Consider the following 16895-nt stretch of genomic DNA (forward strand, 5'->3'; position numbering starts at 1 on the left):
GTAGGAATTGGATTGCCTCCATTTTGTCTAGTTAATCGCTCTAATTGAGAATAGCGGGCAAAATGAATTAACTAGGAGCAGGCTTAGGCCGTAATTCGATTCCGGGAAAGTTAATGTAATCTCCTAATTTGGCTTTGCGCAACAATATCTCCCTCGTGGCAAACTAGTTACCTGCTCCCTGAGCGAGAAGCTGCTGGGTGCTATTAGTACCAGGTGAATCTAAAGCTCTGGCGGCTGCTTCCGGCTCGGGTAGCAGCAGTTGGCAAGGCAGAGCCATGGCCATCAGGCTGTGCTGGTAAACCAACGCCGATAGAGAGCTAAAGACCGGCTCGTTCGCGCATCCTTTCAGTCGGACACCGCGCGACGTGGGCTCGATCAGGAAATGCCTGACGAGCTCGCTCGATGGGTCCCGTGGACTGCTGGGCGCACCTGGAGGTGGCGTCGCTACTTTCAAGGCCAGCCCGAAGGCACCCGGGAACGAATTGCTGTCCCGCACCACGAATGTGCCGGGTGTCGCATCTTTCAGCATTGAGATTGCTAAAGAAATTTTACCATATTTTTATTCGATACAAAAAATCGTGTATAAAAAATTTTACTTAAATATTTAAAAAATTATAAAGCGGTTTATAAAGTGTAATATAAAATATAAATATAAAATATAAAAGATATAAAGTTTGCAAATTGTTGCAATCATTATATTTTCAATCGTGATTTCAAATAATCGCTTTCTCGATCGATCGTAGCAATTTTCACGGAAAATTCAAAACTGATTCTTTTATAGTCAGGCACAACTTGATTGTTTTTCGTTTTCTTTCGATGGCAGGTCATCGAAGAAAACGATCAATATATTATTGAGTAAAGTTATGTCCAATTATAAAAATAGCGACCTTGAGCGCCCTTCGCAAAAATCCCAACGAAATGAAAATAACGGGATAAAAATGAAAAAGAGAAACTTGGGACGGAGAAAACGAGAAAAAGATGTGGATACGCAGGCCTGGAATTTACCTTGCTCCCGCGATATGTTGGGTTTGTACCAGATCCTACTGGTATCGCGTACGAATTTCACATTAGCGTCAGCTACCTCCTGAGGCTCCGTGTTCGAATGGACGCTGGAGCGTCTTGAGCCATAATATTGCACCTGTGGCGAAGATTGGCCGCCGCTGTTGATCGAAGTGTAAGACGTAGCACTCTGCAGAAGAAACAGCGCTCGAATACATCTCTCCGCGTGTAACATACTATATCTGACGTGACTGACAGACCTATCTTTTATTAATGATCAACGCATATATTTTTAGAATATTCTCTAAAGTGGAAATTCAACGGTGAGAAAACAGTGTGCCGAGTTGAGCTTAAAATTTTAACGCTTAATTATAAATCATTTATAATTCGTGCAATTATCTATAAATAAGTTAACTATAAATTATGTCGAATATATTATAATTTGTTTATCTTGCTATTTATCATGTATTATTTTGCTGTTATTTATTCTATTATTATTGCTTATTTTATTATTACTGCAGTTTTTCAATTAATTAAATTTGAATTAATTTTATTACCGCTATAGTATTTTATTATGTGCTGCAGTTTGTTCGTTATTAATTTACTGTAGTTTTGGCAGGGAGGTAATGGGTTAGGCCGAGGATGTTGGTACAGCGGCGTAAGCAGTGAAATATGTAAAATAATATCGCACTCACCTTGGGGCTTTGGGCGAATTCAGCGTGGGTCGGTGTTCCAGGGCTGCGCGAAACAGCCTGCGGCTGCGACATCGTCGATTCGCTTACCGGAGAAACAGGTCGGTCCTTGCTGCAAAACGAGCAACCGTGCGCAATGTTAGAAAATATTCCGCGAGAATGCACCGTCGTTTTCCGTGCAGGCAGATTGTGTGTGTTTGTTGGCTGACTCGTGCATATAGTGCTGTACATCGTGAGGAAAACACCGGAAACAAGGGTGGTACACACAATCGCGGAGGAGAGTCTGGTAGGCGGAAGGAGCATCTCTAATGTTAAATAGGTCAGTCGCCTCCGGCGAGAAGCGGGAAGATGGAGCACACAGAAAAGGGGTCTCTCTTCTCGGGATTTCCCGATGACGATGGCGAAGGTGTTATTTCGATTTCTCAGCGATTGCAGTCAGTCTACTTCGTTGTGATACACGTGTACTCGCCGTTTAAGTGGTTTCTAAGGCACACGATGCAAGGAAGCGCGAATTCTTGTTAGTTCGAAGGTGCAACACACACACACACGCGTGGCCGAGGTTTACTTTCAGCATCACATTCGTATGATACGATGTGCTAATTTTTCTCATTGCTATCGTACAAAAATGAGATAACAATTGAATCGATCACTCATAATAAGTTGTGGAATTTCTTTTCTCATGGATTACGATGAGCGTTCGCAATTCGCTGCAATAACAGAAACATCAATGGCGCACAGAGAAGAATGTCATTCTACTGCTAAGAAAAGAAAGCGATCACTCAGTTTACTTTTCTTCTTTTAAATAATAATTACCTTCAACGAAAAATATCTTCTCTCGATATAGAAAAAGTCTTAAAATATACTCATTACAAATTTGAGAAAAGCTTATTTTTACGTACTGAAAATAAGAATTTATTATCCTTTTAAGAATATTATTATTTATATTATTTTCAAGAATTTTACATTATATTATGTATTAATATTATATTAAACTTTATCGAAGAAAAGGTAAATTTAGTTAATTTCGGAATAAGCAAACCGAAGTTTGTTTTAACTTAATATTTTTGATTGAAATATAAAACTTACTAGAATTATTACTTATTAGAATATATTTTGAATAAATTTGATGCTTATGATGAACTTGTGATATATATTTGCGGTTATGTACACTTATGAAACACTTGAAACAAATAACATTCACTTGAATGCAGTATGTATTTTGCTGTGTGTGCAAGAACGCAGAGAAAGACGATGAGGTCAGATGTTACACGATGTTATCTGAAATGTGAGAGGGGGAAGTACTGCTTAAAGAGGTTTGTTTCTGTACGGCGTATCAGCGTGAAGAACGATCGATCATCCGTGTGATATGATACACAGCTGCATTCCGAGCGTGTCGGCACGCGCGGTTAGTAACATGACACAAAACATTCACGGTGCACATTTGGATCGCAACGCTGCTCGCCGCTGTGATTAACTCGCAGCTTAATTGCATGTTCAATTAACAGAAATCAGCAGCTCGCGCGATTCTTCGTGTGTTGTATATATATTACCTATAGTCGAACGACGCCGATTGATTAGTGAGCGGCCATCGTTTGTTATGCGTTTGTTTAAGCGGCCCGCTTGCCGGGAAACTCAAGCGTCTAGAATCACGAATATCATTCTGCGTCATCATCACCGTCGCTCTGTGGTCCTCCATCGTGTTCGAGGGTAAATCATTCGCGTCGCTCTTGTACGTGACATTTTTGAAAAATTTGCCGAACACCAAGCGTCAGGTGTGCACAATATTCCATCACTGTGGCGACCACATATAAAAAACAATCTCCAATATTCAATGTGAGAATGTCACAGAATAATCCACAGAAATTCTTATATCTCTTTCCGTAAGATTTCGTTTACAGAAAATAATTGAAAATTATTCACATACGGTGACATTTGACATAAGTCCTGGGTTGATTTTACAAGCATGTGCGTATCCTATAAATACAGAAAGGCGCCAAAACTGATACAGATATATAGGAATATATAATAAATGTGCAAAATAATGTAATTCCGGTGTTATTTTTTATTTCTTATAAGTATCAGGGATATGTCCACTTTGGGGTCTAGTTTCTAAAAGCGTCACTCAGTAAACATCAACTAACATCAGCAACATAACATCAGTGTTATAATTTTCCACTCAACAATGTAATTATTATGTAACACGTGCGTTATATTGTATTTACATTATTGAGTGGGAAATTGCAACATTGATGTTATGTTACTGTTGGTTGCTGTTCACTGGATCAATCTTCACAAACATCTTAAAAAATCAATCTTTGCAAGGAAATATGTAATAATTTTCATAAGACTATCATATATTTGGATAGAGAAGTATATTTTTGTGTTGCTGATTTGAATCTATGCACATAAATTGTAATTTTATACTTTCCACACCCAAGGCTTGGAGTTCATAAACAAAATACGTACGTCGGTTTCGGTGCTTTTCCTTCTAAAATGTCTCAACTTTAACGTAAAATTTCTGAGGGGGTCGTACTCTTCGGTCTCGTGTGATTAGACGTTCGAGGTGGGAGGATGAAAATTAACAATACAATAACAGAACCTACCGCTGTGTTGTCGGACTCTTGGGTGGAAGCCCCGTCTCCTTCGAGGCTTCTCTTCGTTCCTCGATATATATCGTTCGTTCGGCGCCGTAACTCCCGACGTTGTTGTTGTTGTTGCCGCCAGCCTCGTTATTTACATTATTGTTGTTGTTGTTGACGTTGTAGCTGTTGTTGGACGTCATGTAGGTGCGATCGCTGGCGAACGTCACTGTCGGTGAGGCGTTGTTAACGTACGGCGTCCGCGGATGGACCGGAAACGCCGGCGTCTGCGGCCGCGAGGCACCGCTGACGACCGCGCTTCCGGGACTGACGCTCCTCTCGGTCCATGATGACGCCGAGTCATTGTGCGGCTGCGGAATTCGCGGGGGCGATTATTGCTAACGTACCGTCCGTCCGAAGGCACTCGGCGGGGTGTGACGGAATTACGAGAGACATCGATTAGTCGCGTGCGAGACACACACATCGTTGTTTGCTAAGACGGTCTATGCGCTACCAGCCAAGCGAGGCGTATCGGGCAAGCTTGACACGTCGAAACTAATATTGAATTCTCAATTAGCGGCGACACAGAAACACAATCGATTCGCACGATCGCTCATTTTGTCCGATTAAATCGAAGAAACCGACAGTTCTGATAAATTACCTCTGATAAAATACCGAATTATAAGATAGTTGCGATGCAACATGGCGAATCTGTCCCCATATTTTCTATTATTGATGGGAAAATACGTCAGATCAAAGATTATCAACGACAATACATCGGGTCGTTCGATAAGTTCTTGCGGATTTTTGCGAGGTGTTTAAGGCCGACATTTAGGCATAACTCTATCCGATAATATATGATCATTTTTTTTCGACGGCCAGAAGGTCATCGAGAAAAGCGAGAAAAATCAAGCTGCGCCTGACTATGGAGTGTCGCCTTTGAGTTTTCCGTAAAGAGATCCGCACAAGGAGGTCCTCGCTTGTCGAACAACCCAATAAATTTGCACGAACGTACAATCTCCGTTGTCATTGCAAGAAACAGATTTCGTCGCTCACCGACTGCATCGTCGACTAATCCAGAATCATCAGCAACGCGCATCATAAAGAGAAAAAAAAAAAGACCAAGGCGAGTGCTTTTGTTATGAAACGCACGGTTACCAGGGGGTGGTGGTGAAGTCCGAGCGTGTGAGGGTGAGACAAACCTGGGTGCAATTCTGCCATGCTTTTGGCGACTGGTTAGGGGAGCTATTAATGACATTGCTAGGCACACTGGCGGGCATTGGAGCGGACGCGAGTGCGTCGGCGGTGGCGGCGACGGCGGGATGCTCGTTCTCGGTCTTAGACGTGCTGGGAGGCGCGCGAATCGGCGTGATCTCGGCTAGAGACTGAATGAGGCTCACGAGAGGGTCAGGCTGATCGACCACCGCCAACAATCCGCCGTCCATCTGATCGTTGCTGCTGGCCGAGCTGTAACTTCTGACGCTCTGGTAAGCAGCGACGACGCGGCTTCTCGACTCGGGCCGCGCGCTCCGACTCGGCGTCGCGTACTCCGGAGTACTCGAGGCCGTCTGCTTCCGCTCCGCGGTGTGATCGTTACTGACGTTGTTGCTGGGCTGGGACAGCTGATGCTGACGCTGGTGCTCGCGCAGCAACGCGTCCGCGCGCGCGAAACTGTCGCTGCGCGACTCCGGCCGCGGCGGCTGCTGCCTCTCGGCGTTGTTGCTGGAACTCGATTGCTGGCTCGCCGCTAACCCTAAGGGTGGCGCGGCTGCTAAGGCTGAGCGGGGGGATGTCGGAGGGCTCTGGAATGCAAGCCAAGCGCTATGCTACATGCCGGCGAACTAAGAGCGTTTAATCCTTTCGGTGCTATGCCCCGAGTGTCCTCGGTTATACTCCGCCGGCGGCTTTAAGTCCAAATCGCTGTTAATTAATTGCGCGGGCTAATTAATGGCACGAGTTAACGCCGCGGGCTCGTTACGCAGCTGCCACGTCAGCCGGGAATTGTCCGCATTATACGCGACCGACGGGATGGCGTTTCCTCCTTTTTTTTTTTTTTTTTTGAAATGATCTGACGTAATCCTGTGTTCCGTAAATAACTTCAATCGAAGCGTCACGAAAGCGCGCGTGTGCCTTTTCTTTTGTTTTTCACGCGAATGATGTGTATGACGTCACGGAGAGTTATTTCCCCTGTGGCGATAACATCTTGCTGTATTAATCACCGAAGCGGAATCCCTCGGCCGATGCGAGTCACGTTAATGCAATTAATACACATCGCGTTAATGTAAAAATGGAAATTTCGCCATTGAAAAGCGTTGCGACTGGAGGCAGAGATTATGTAGCGATTAGAGACTTGAAATTACATAGTAATTGGACACTGCCAGACCGACAACGCGCTTATTTCGCTATGTAATTATTCGACTTCTTATTCCGCGAATACATCGAAAGTATAGCACGAAAAAGGGTTAAAAAGGACTTTCTACCACGGACAGGCGACCGCCTAGGGGTCTACGTTTTACAGGGCCGTTTCTTGCTATTTAGAGTCTAACTATATGGTATTGCTATAAGATATAGCGTTGTCGGGGGGAGTCTCCATAGCTTGTTATCTATGGGGCCTAAATTGTAGCGTTCGTGCTGCCGCCGTCTTATTGGCGTAAAGCGGGATCGGCCGTACCGTCGTTTCTACCTCTATGCGAATAACTGTTTATTTCATGCACAATATTATCCTCGGTCTTTGCAATTTCAGCCGGTTTCACGAGAACTGGAAATTTTCCAATATCCGGGAAATGTAAAAATTGCACGCCAATTGAATAAATCACGTTGCAGACTCAATTCGTCACACATGTCGCAATTTTGAGGTATTCGGGTCCCTCGGATATCATTGAAATTTTACGAGACCTAGTTTGTACGTAATTCATACTCTTTAAATTTCTCCGAGTGAAATTCCACTCGAAAAGTAGAATGACAGCTGGTTCACATGAATTCGAGTGTCTCTTCGTTCATACAGACCGAATTCCCCACTCTGAATTGTCGAGTAAATACTCTTTCGCTTGAAGTTGTAGGACAAATTTGATATATTCCACCATCATGGAAACTAATTCACTCTATGATCAATTAAAATAGTTACTCAGAATTAAGAATTAATTAGAATAGTTACCTAAAAGATTCAGAATCGATTAAAACAATTACTCAAAATTAAGAATCAATTCTAAGTTTGGGTTTTTTTATTTATCACTTCGAATGATTGTTCAATCATTTTCGGTGAGATTTTGCTGCGAGAAATTTCGGGAACAAGGAACGTAATGATTATAAAATTCGAAATAACGATCATGACCGTGGAATGTTTGAAAGTATAGTTCGAAACGATGGCACGTACGATCCCAGCAATCTAACGAGCGAAGTGCACCGGATGCACCTGGGTGTACAATCATTGTACTTACCTGACTGTCGCTGTACTTGCGGTATTCGTAAGCACGTTTCACGGAGACGAACGGCCGTTCGTTCATACTCTCCGCGCGCGGTCTACCGAGAACCCCGCTCCCGATGCTGCCATTGTACTTCCGACTGCTCGATCTCTGCGGAAGTAGAGGACTAGCTGGTGCGGACGTGTACGGAACAGCTCTCGACGGCGGCTAATCGATAAACGACAAATGTCAGCCAAGTTAGTTCTAGAATGCGCGACTCGTTTCTCTCTCTCTCTCCCTTTCTTTCTCGTTAGTAAGCGTTGTTTATTTAATTACAAGCGTGTTCGTTAACGTCGTAAAGAGAATGGCTGTATTTCGTTGTAATTGTGTTTCCGAAATAACAAAATACGCAAGTTTAATAACGCACACAGAAAAAGTGTTAGATTCAAGTAAATATTTACTCCAATATTTATGGTAAATTTTTACTTGGGTCAAATCATATTTGTTTGATTCAAGTAAAATCTACTTGATCCAAATAAAAATTCGCTAAAAAGTAATGGAGTAATTATATTTACTTGAATCTGGCACTTTTTTCTGTATACAATTACCACAAACGCGAAGACATTAATTTTCCTTCGAGTACTTATTCTGATACTTGCTGTTATTAGATTTGCATTCTAGGATTAATAATCTTGTCAAGAAGTTCTCCGTATGTTAAATTGTAAATTTATTACAATTCTATATATTTCGCTGCTTGTTTTATTTTAGTTATTCATAAGAATGTGAATTTATCTGCAGGAATTTGAAATTTATTTTTATCATCAGAAAGTAGAATATATTAATTTGATTTCTTTTCTCCAAACGACACAATCACGTATTTCCTTACCTGTCCGGAAATGGAACCTGCAGTCCACGTATCGTCATCGTCGTCGAGGACTGCCGAATCGCTTGCGTAACCATCGTGTCTCAATCTCCCTCTCTGCAGGCTCCTGAGCTCGCCGATGACACGGTTTCCGGTCTCCTGTCGCCAAAGCTTGCTAGGACTCCTTTCATCTCTCCTAGCGGCAAGTTTCAACTGCTGTTGTCTCAGCCACGACAACCTGAATGATAACGGAAGAGATGGAATTGCCTTATCGTGAGTTTCCTTTGATGTTTGTCTCTCTCCCTTTCTTTTTCTATCGAGAGGACGTATCGTGCAACAAAGGCAAGAAACGAGAATTACTCTATTAAGAACAAATAAAAAATAGAATGTCCCTCGATCGATCGTTCTCATTGCGAGCCGTTCATACCGGACGATCGAGCGAACTCGCCGCGGTTCGCTTAGCGATGGGGCTGCATTTTTCGATGCGGTATTTAACGACCGGCACAATGTTAGCGAGCGCAACTGGACATTCAATAGCGCGACGTGAGTAATGGCGAATAGTCGCGGCGCTTTTTCGCTTTCATGCCTCTCAACAGCGACCTATCACGTTACGAGCGACGAGCAGTTGAAAATACGAGAAGCCGCGCTTTCTTAAGGGAACCCAAGAACCGCGACTCCGGTAACAAAGGCTCGTTAGAACACACGGCTCCTTCTCGCGAATAGACTCGCGGAATTCCGCTACGCCGGATTCTGGACCTCCTACCACGATAGATGCCGATAATTACACCCTGATCGATGAGGTCGCCCCGGGCCATCAGCTAGTGGCTCCGGAGAGAGAGAGAGAGAGAGAGAGCGTTGCACCCGGCCGGTCTTCGAGATAATAAACGACGGCCTCGGTAGCCAATCAGCGTAAGTCACGAAGGATTTCTTTTTTCGAATAACGAAATTTATGCCCGCTCGAATGCGCACAATCCCCAGGAGGGTTGTAAACTGCACCTCCGCGCGAGCGGACTTGTCGTTCGGCGAGAGCGTTGGTTTAAAGGCGAATCTCTTTAGATTCTCGAATTCCCTTCGGCAACCGTTGTGTGTGTTGTAAAAAGTCGATTTAATTTTGCGAAAAATAATCGCTCCACAAATAGGCACACGTTATGATTTATATCTAACTTGAAACTAACTTTTTAATGTGGAACGAAAATGTTTTTCCAGTTTGTCAAGTTATTGTTACTGTTGTTTTAGCTCCTTTTATTACTATTATTATTTGATTTCAATTATTAATGTTAAATTAATAATATTATTAAATTAATAACACTCTTTAATTAAGAAGTAACTAAAATTTTTTACGTTTTTTTACTTTTTTTCTCTTGAAAGGAAAATTGAAAGGAAAAGTTTTTTAAAACTTTCAATGTAAAGCAAAGAAGTTTTCAGTTTTTTTCAAGTTATGATAATGATTATTATTATTACTATTATTATGTAATGATCTCTTATTATTTAATCTTATAATTATTATTATTAAATTAATAATATTATTTAATTGAGAAATAACTAAAATTTCTTACGGTTTCCCCTTATTATTTTGAGAGGAAAACAATCTACATTGTGATGTTTAAATTTGCGTGTTTATACGTAAACGGGCAGGAATTCCCCGGACGACAAATATAGAGTACCACTTGGAAGGCATTAAATATGAAACAGTCGAGAAACCGCCGGCTCGCATCAACCTTGACCGATCTGGAAACATAGATACTCGTGGAATCTTCCGCGAGTATCCACGTTTATTATAGATATGCCATTGATTGAAATATCTGTTTGTGTTTCTTGGAAACCAAAATTCAACTCGGTTTATGCATTACTAAAGCGAACGGCGAATGAAATTTCATTTCATTGTTCATGACGAATAACAGCGGACGTTATTCTATCTTCGTTGGTTTGTTTATACAGCTACGCTTGTTTCGCGAAAGTTTAACGCGTCTCGCTCGAGATTTATTCAACATACGTTCTCGTAGGCACAACAATAAAACTAACTTCTGCCAAACGGCAATTGACAATTTATTACAGTTGCAAGTTCTGCCGATGAATAAATATTGAAATAACGTGTACAAACAAGAAGAATTGAGAAAAGTGTAACGTTTTATTTAATAAATTTACAAATATAAAGTGTGACATTAAATGTTAAATCCATAATTTTATGAATGTATAAAAAAAGTTCACGTTAAATTTAATAAATGATAATGATCGAAGCAACATCAACGAGCGAAATAGCGACGCGGAAAGCATACAAATCTACATTTTACAATACGAGAAATTGCCGCGCAGTAATTTGCGAGGTCGCGTTAATCTATGAATATATGAGAGTGCCATTGGCACAGATAGAACATTGTTGATACGTCCGCCAGCGATATTATTACGTGAACGACGAGGATTTTTGGGCGCAATAGAAAAGTTTGGCTCTGTGTGGGTATGGTCCATCCGGAAAGGACGACACAAGCACGAGCTTGCGGAGAAAATTATACGAGGCTTTACGAGCGGGTTTTGTGCTCCCACCTCGCCTTCCGATGACTTCCGCTTCCGAGTGCCGTTTCTCTGGTGTTTCCGGAGTTATGAGGGAAGAAAAGTTATACTGAGAGATAAAAAGAGGGACACACACACGTACTCCGGCGCAATGTGCGCGATAACGTATAAGGGAGGAAAATGCAACGAAAGGGCAACGGGAAATAAAACTTTCGGCGCAATAAATAACATAAATGTCACACCAACAGACACTCGTGCGCAGTGCTACGAAGATTTCTCAAAATGTAATTCCGCGCGGATAATACACCGCGCGGAAAATCGCGCGCTGTCGATTGCCGTGCGAATTTCGGACTTATCTCGCGCCGTGCGGGAAAGCGTTTCGCGCCTCATTAACCGATGGATCATCCTCAAACGTATCGCACGCGGGTAAAGTAAGCGGAGATAAATCAGACGGCGGCGGAGAGAGTGAGACGTATTCACGCAGGGCCGATTTAGCGCGCGTCTCGTCCGTTCTATATTTATAATTATGTCAGAGAGCGAGCGGCGCCCCGAAATAGGTGACTCTCCTCTTCTTCTCCGAGGCTCCATCTTATTTTTCCGTGACGACGACGTAGCGCGGCCCGGTCGCGATGTTGTAACGGGGACTCGGAAATGTGTTCATTAAGTAACACGTCGTTACAATGTCCCGTTTTATTTTCGCGGGAGCAGTCGTCTCCGGATGCACGAGCGGGGACATATCTCCGGTGTGTCCTCACGCCTGGAATGTCACGTTTCTTTCACTCTCGTGAAAGCGACGGGGACCTGCCGAACGTCCGTCGATCTCCCCGACCGTAAACGTCGTCTGCTTCCTCTCCGGTCGGTGTGCGCGCGCGCGCGCGCACCTCTCCTCTTCATAAATATCCGCACGAAATCTCACGGTTACTCGCGCGAAATCGTTCCGTTCGCGGAGGGTAGTCGCGCGTTTATTTTCACGGCGAGCTTCGCGGTACGCAATACGACGTGGATTTTACGGCGCGGGTATCTGGTTCGTCGAACCCGTCGAGCTACCATCAGCCCTCCGTAATACCATTTTTTATGAAGCCATACGTTCCCTTCGCAGTTTTCAGTTAAAAAGAAAGGAGAGGCATAAGTTGAGCATCGGGAGGGCTTCACGAAGCGAATTTTATTTTCGGCGACTGGACGACGCGCGCGATGGCGTAAAATTGAAATTTACAGTAATTTCGGCGGCGACAATATTGACAGAAATGACGTGTGCTGATTTGTTAAATCGAAAGTTGAGTAACGTGGGAAATACGAGGGAGATATTCGCGTTGCGCGAAAATAAGGGAGATCGAGCTAAATGGCCTCAGGGGTATGTTGCTCATGTGCTTTTCTGGGTATGTATCTTGAGAGAAATAGTGAATATTAAGTCACAAAATGATCCTTTTATAACATAGATACTTTCCCTGAGTGTCTTTAAAATCGGGTTAATGTTATTATTAAAAGAAAAGAAAAAAACCTGATTTAGCATTCGCAAAATAAATTTTCCAAACTCTCGAAACTTTTTGTATCAATATTCTCCATCGTGAATGAGTGAAGTTACGCGACGTGTTACTAGGTAGCAATGAAGTTTCTCATGCGTGTATGATATACTCTATTTCGGATAACAAATGCAATTTTCATTCATAAAATGATTGAAACTGAGCATATGGACGGTCAGAATAAGGTTGGCCTATATTCAAGGCTAGTGCCGTGGCGTTTAGCGCGGCACCTAGTTTCAATAGTAACAGCACTGTCGGATATATAGTCTGTCACGATTTTATGTGACTTTCTTACCCTGCGTTATCGAGCAACTGAACCCGGTACTAGGGCAAGATGGCCCACGTTGTATTACAATTTTGGTTGTTGCAAAACAAAATACACAGTTAATAGGATCGTGGTGGGCGATTAACACACAGAAAAAGGCTGCCTCTCATGTCGTATTTGTACCCGAGTTCACAAGTCGATGATCGACCCGATATTTGATTGATCAATCGATGATTGACCTTCCGGATTCGATTTGATAACTATTAATTTTTCATTGATATGTGCAAAGGAAGCTACATTTGGATAACATCATGTTGATGTATAGTCGATATGCAGCTGTCTATGTGATATATAGAAGACGTCATATAGGTGCCGACCGATTATTGATGATGTAGTCGAGATCAAGTCGGTATCATATCCAAGTCGAATCGTTATATATATCTATCGACTTGATGTGAATATGACATAAACTGAATAACGACTAGATCGTCAACATCTACATAATATCTTCTAGATATCGTGATGAGGACTTACAGATATAAAATCGAACATTAATTTTCACATAATTTTCGACTTGACTTCGACATGATTTTGATCGGATTTTTCGTTGACGCATGAACCCGCACAGTCACAACAATTAGTTGCCCGAAAAGTTGTAATTTCGAAATTCTAAAATACGAGACTCCCGGCCGATCTCCCTTATCACGAGAATGAGGATATTTCACGGGGAAAACTTGCAAAAAAATTCTATTTTGGCGCGCGCAAAGGGAGAATACACGGGCGATGTCGCGAAATCAGTTTACTTAATTCGACGTGTTCTCATCGTGAACACCGCGATGACAGAGTGAATTCCGCAAGTCGGTATGTTATTTTACGGCCGCGCCAGGCCAAACAGGGTTAACAGACTCGTTTTACGCGACCGCGCGTGCTTTCTCTTCCATTCACGCGCAGCATCTCATTCGCGAGATGCGCAGGGCGGCACCGAGCCGCGAAAGCTTCGGTCCGTGCAAAAAATTGATGACTTCGAGGTGAATGGCGTTACACGATGACGCGCGCATTTACGGGATGCGTTCGCCTTTACAACGCGACGCGACGCAACCAGAGCGATTCCCTTTCGAAACACGTTGCCGCTCGAATTCGCCTCTTCTCACTGTGCCTGTTACGTTTTCTTCTTTTCTCTTAATTATCCGCGTGGAAAAAGTTAATGCAAACGGAGTAACGTCCCCTTTGTGTCTCGCAACGATGACGGCTTTCGGCTGCGACAGAATCGACGCGAATGCTCGCGACCAGCTAAGCGTCTCTTCTTTACGCGCTTTGCGAACGACAATGATTCACGACGACCGCGTTTACCATTCGCGGCGGAGGTATCGCGACGTGGCCGCGTATGGGTCGACGATTTATTAATTGTCCATGGTCGACCTGTGGACTCTTCTGTTCTCCCTCCTCTTTTCTCTCTCTCTTTCTCTCTCTCTCCCTCTATCTTTCTTTCTTTTTCTCCCTTTCTCTCGCTCGCCCGTTCCTTCAAGCGCGAGCGCGGCTCTTTTGCGGCGCCTGATTCGGAGGATGCATTGCGACATCACGCTGTCGACGACATCGGCCGTCTGGAAGCGTTGCCAAAGGTACGAACCACTCGCTCCGGCGCGATTTTCCCAGCCGACATCCGCGAAAACCGCCTAATCTTTCTGCTTTCGCAACGTCGCGATTTACCCGTCGTGCACGGTGACGAGCCTTTTCGACCGTTGACAGCGCGAAGTGAATAAGCATCGTGTGTCGTGAGACACGGGGAACATCATTTCTTCCAGCGACTCTTCGGGAGAGAGAAAGAGAGAGAGGTGAGAGGAGGTGGTTAACGATCTCGCGGAGAGAGAATAGAGCTGCGTAAACGCGAGTTTTGGACGCAATTAGCGGAGCGAAAATGTAAGAGAGATCAGAGCAGGTTTGTCGAAAGTTTCGTTTACGTATTTATTGTAAGAGAGTGTATTCATTGTAGGAAAGAGAAGAATCGCGAAAGTGTCCTTTTAGAACATAGACACTTTTCTTATATTAAGAAAAAGAACATTTTGTGATTCCTTTCTCAATTTTCCATCAGCACTCGGCGAATCTACCCCTCATGCAAACTGTTGGAGCTTTTGCCACCGTTATTTTTAGAATAATTTAATTTTAGAATCTAATTTTAATATTAATATTATAATATATTAAAATATGATGAATTTTAATGTTAATTTTAGAATTGTAATTTTAACCAGAATATAATTTTCATAAATATCTCAAAGGTAATTCCTGTATATTGTTGTAATACATTTTTTCAGGGTTTACTCACCCGTCCACGTGGTCCGTGCCGCTCTTCATGGGCCCGTTCGCAAACTCCGGCGGCGGGTCCGGAGTATTGGAGCTGAGGGGGCTGATGGGTCTCCTGGAATTCTCGCCAAGGATGTCTTCGAAGTCGACGACAGGTGCGGCGTTGCGCACGGACGCCTTCCTCACCAACGAAGGCGACGATAGCTTCTGGTGCTTTATCATATCCGTGGTGGCGCCGTACGAGAACGGCTGGCTGGTCTGCCTGGCGTGATACGGTATATCCTCGTCGATGAAGTCGATGTTGCCCGGCGGCGAGAAGGAGTCCGCGTGTTTCCTGTAGGAATCGTTGGAGGACTCGGGCACTTTCCGGTCAGGGGATACGCGGTACTCGAAGTCGTCCCTCGATCGGTGCTCGATATTCTTGGACGACTCTCTGTACTCGTTCTTCAGGGTGCTGTAGCTGCTGCTCGAATTGTACGGCGGACTCGACTCTTTGCCACCACCGTAGCTTCTGTACGAGTCCTTCAGGGTGGAATAAGTAGACGTCGGATGACTGCTGCCGTGACTGCTGTAGCTGCGCGTCTCCTGGATGTATACCTTTTCGCTTCGATCACGATTGTAGTCCTCTGTCGGAGGATCTGGCATAGACTGTACAGAAGATTCATTATACCGTTCGAAATTTGATGAAATGAGCAAATATGTCTACATACACTGAGGGAAAAAAATATGTAAAAAATAAAAATTCTACGATTGGTATTAATAACATATTTATTTAAATTCTTATATTTAAATATATAAAATAAACAATTGCTTTCATGAAACTACAGATTCAAGAAAATATACATTTTCTCACTTGAAATTTTTTTTTAGCGCAAAAATATGTATTTTAATACAGGCAAATATGTTATTAGTACTCACAAAATAAATATTTTCCATTTTTTTTTAGGTATTTTTTCTTACAGCGTAGGATCTGTAGGTTACAAAGAGAAAGGAGAGAGATGGAATATATACTACATTATTTTCAGTATTTGTCAAGGGTTAAAAGAATTATTAGTTAAACGTAGGAAGTTGGTTCGCCGCGTAAGTTTGTCCGGAGAATAATCCGGTACGTGCGATAAATATTTATATTCTCCTAAAAAAAAAATGTAATATTACATCGTTACAACAGCCACGATTAGGCTCTCAATGTTCTGTTCTATTTCTCCTTGGCCTGATGAGCAAAGTTTTACTTAACAATAATTAATAAAATTCCCAAATTTCCCTGTAACTCTATATGTGATAATAATTATCGACAATTGACAAACCACGTGATCCTGTAAGAATCCTATAAGGAAATCTTTGAACTTACCTCGACGGTGAGCATCATATCATGAAGAAGCTTGTCGAGGTCCCCGTGAGTCTGGTTTTCCGGCTCGGGTTCTGGCGGGCTGGGTCTTTGTGGCGGTGCACTACTTATGCCACTGTCCATGGAAACTGTCAATGGCGAACCACGGGCACCTCCTGCAGCACCCTGATGCACCACGGCGTACAAGGATCCATCTATGGGACCACAGGTATAACCTAAACCACGAGGTGAGGTCTGAACCGAAGAGCTCGAAGGGGGTGGCGGTGATAATGGAGTCTCACGGCCTTCTAAAAGATACATATATGTTTCCTAGATATATGCTAAAATAATAACGGTAAAATATTAAAATAGAAAAATAATAAAATAATGAAAAAAATATAACGTAAAATATAACTAAATATAAATATATGAAGAAATATATTGCCA

At 43.0% G+C, this 16895-nt stretch overlaps 1 protein-coding gene across 11 annotated transcripts in view; it reads right to left on the reverse strand.

Moving 5' to 3' along the window:
* Positions 1-16895, reverse strand: part of LOC106743888 (tensin-1) — a 210094-nt gene that overhangs the window by 3593 nt on the left and 189606 nt on the right. For 7 of the 11 annotated variants that reach the window (XM_014618136.1, XM_014618135.1, XM_014618141.1 and 4 more), the window contains 10 exons: positions 16473-16756; positions 15147-15772; positions 8558-8771; positions 7708-7899; positions 5473-6072; positions 4295-4641; positions 3242-3331; positions 1695-1803; positions 1006-1189; positions 172-537 (listed from right to left, as the gene is read on the reverse strand). In XM_014618136.1, the coding sequence (XP_014473622.1) occupies positions 172-537; positions 1006-1189; positions 1695-1803; positions 3242-3331; positions 4295-4641; positions 5473-6072; positions 7708-7899; positions 8558-8771; positions 15147-15772; positions 16473-16756 (3012 nt within the window). The remainder of the gene's footprint in view (positions 1-171; positions 538-1005; positions 1190-1694; positions 1804-3241; positions 3332-4294; positions 4642-5472; positions 6073-7707; positions 7900-8557; positions 8772-15146; positions 15773-16472; positions 16757-16895) is intronic. The other 4 variants (XM_014618142.1, XM_014618138.1, XM_014618145.1 and 1 more) reach the window with 4 other exon arrangements.

The sequence above is a fragment of the Dinoponera quadriceps genome, unplaced genomic scaffold, assembly GCF_001313825.1.
Source record: "Dinoponera quadriceps isolate SergipeBrazil2010 unplaced genomic scaffold, ASM131382v1 scaffold1070, whole genome shotgun sequence".
Taxonomy (NCBI): Eukaryota; Metazoa; Arthropoda; class Insecta; order Hymenoptera; family Formicidae; genus Dinoponera; species Dinoponera quadriceps.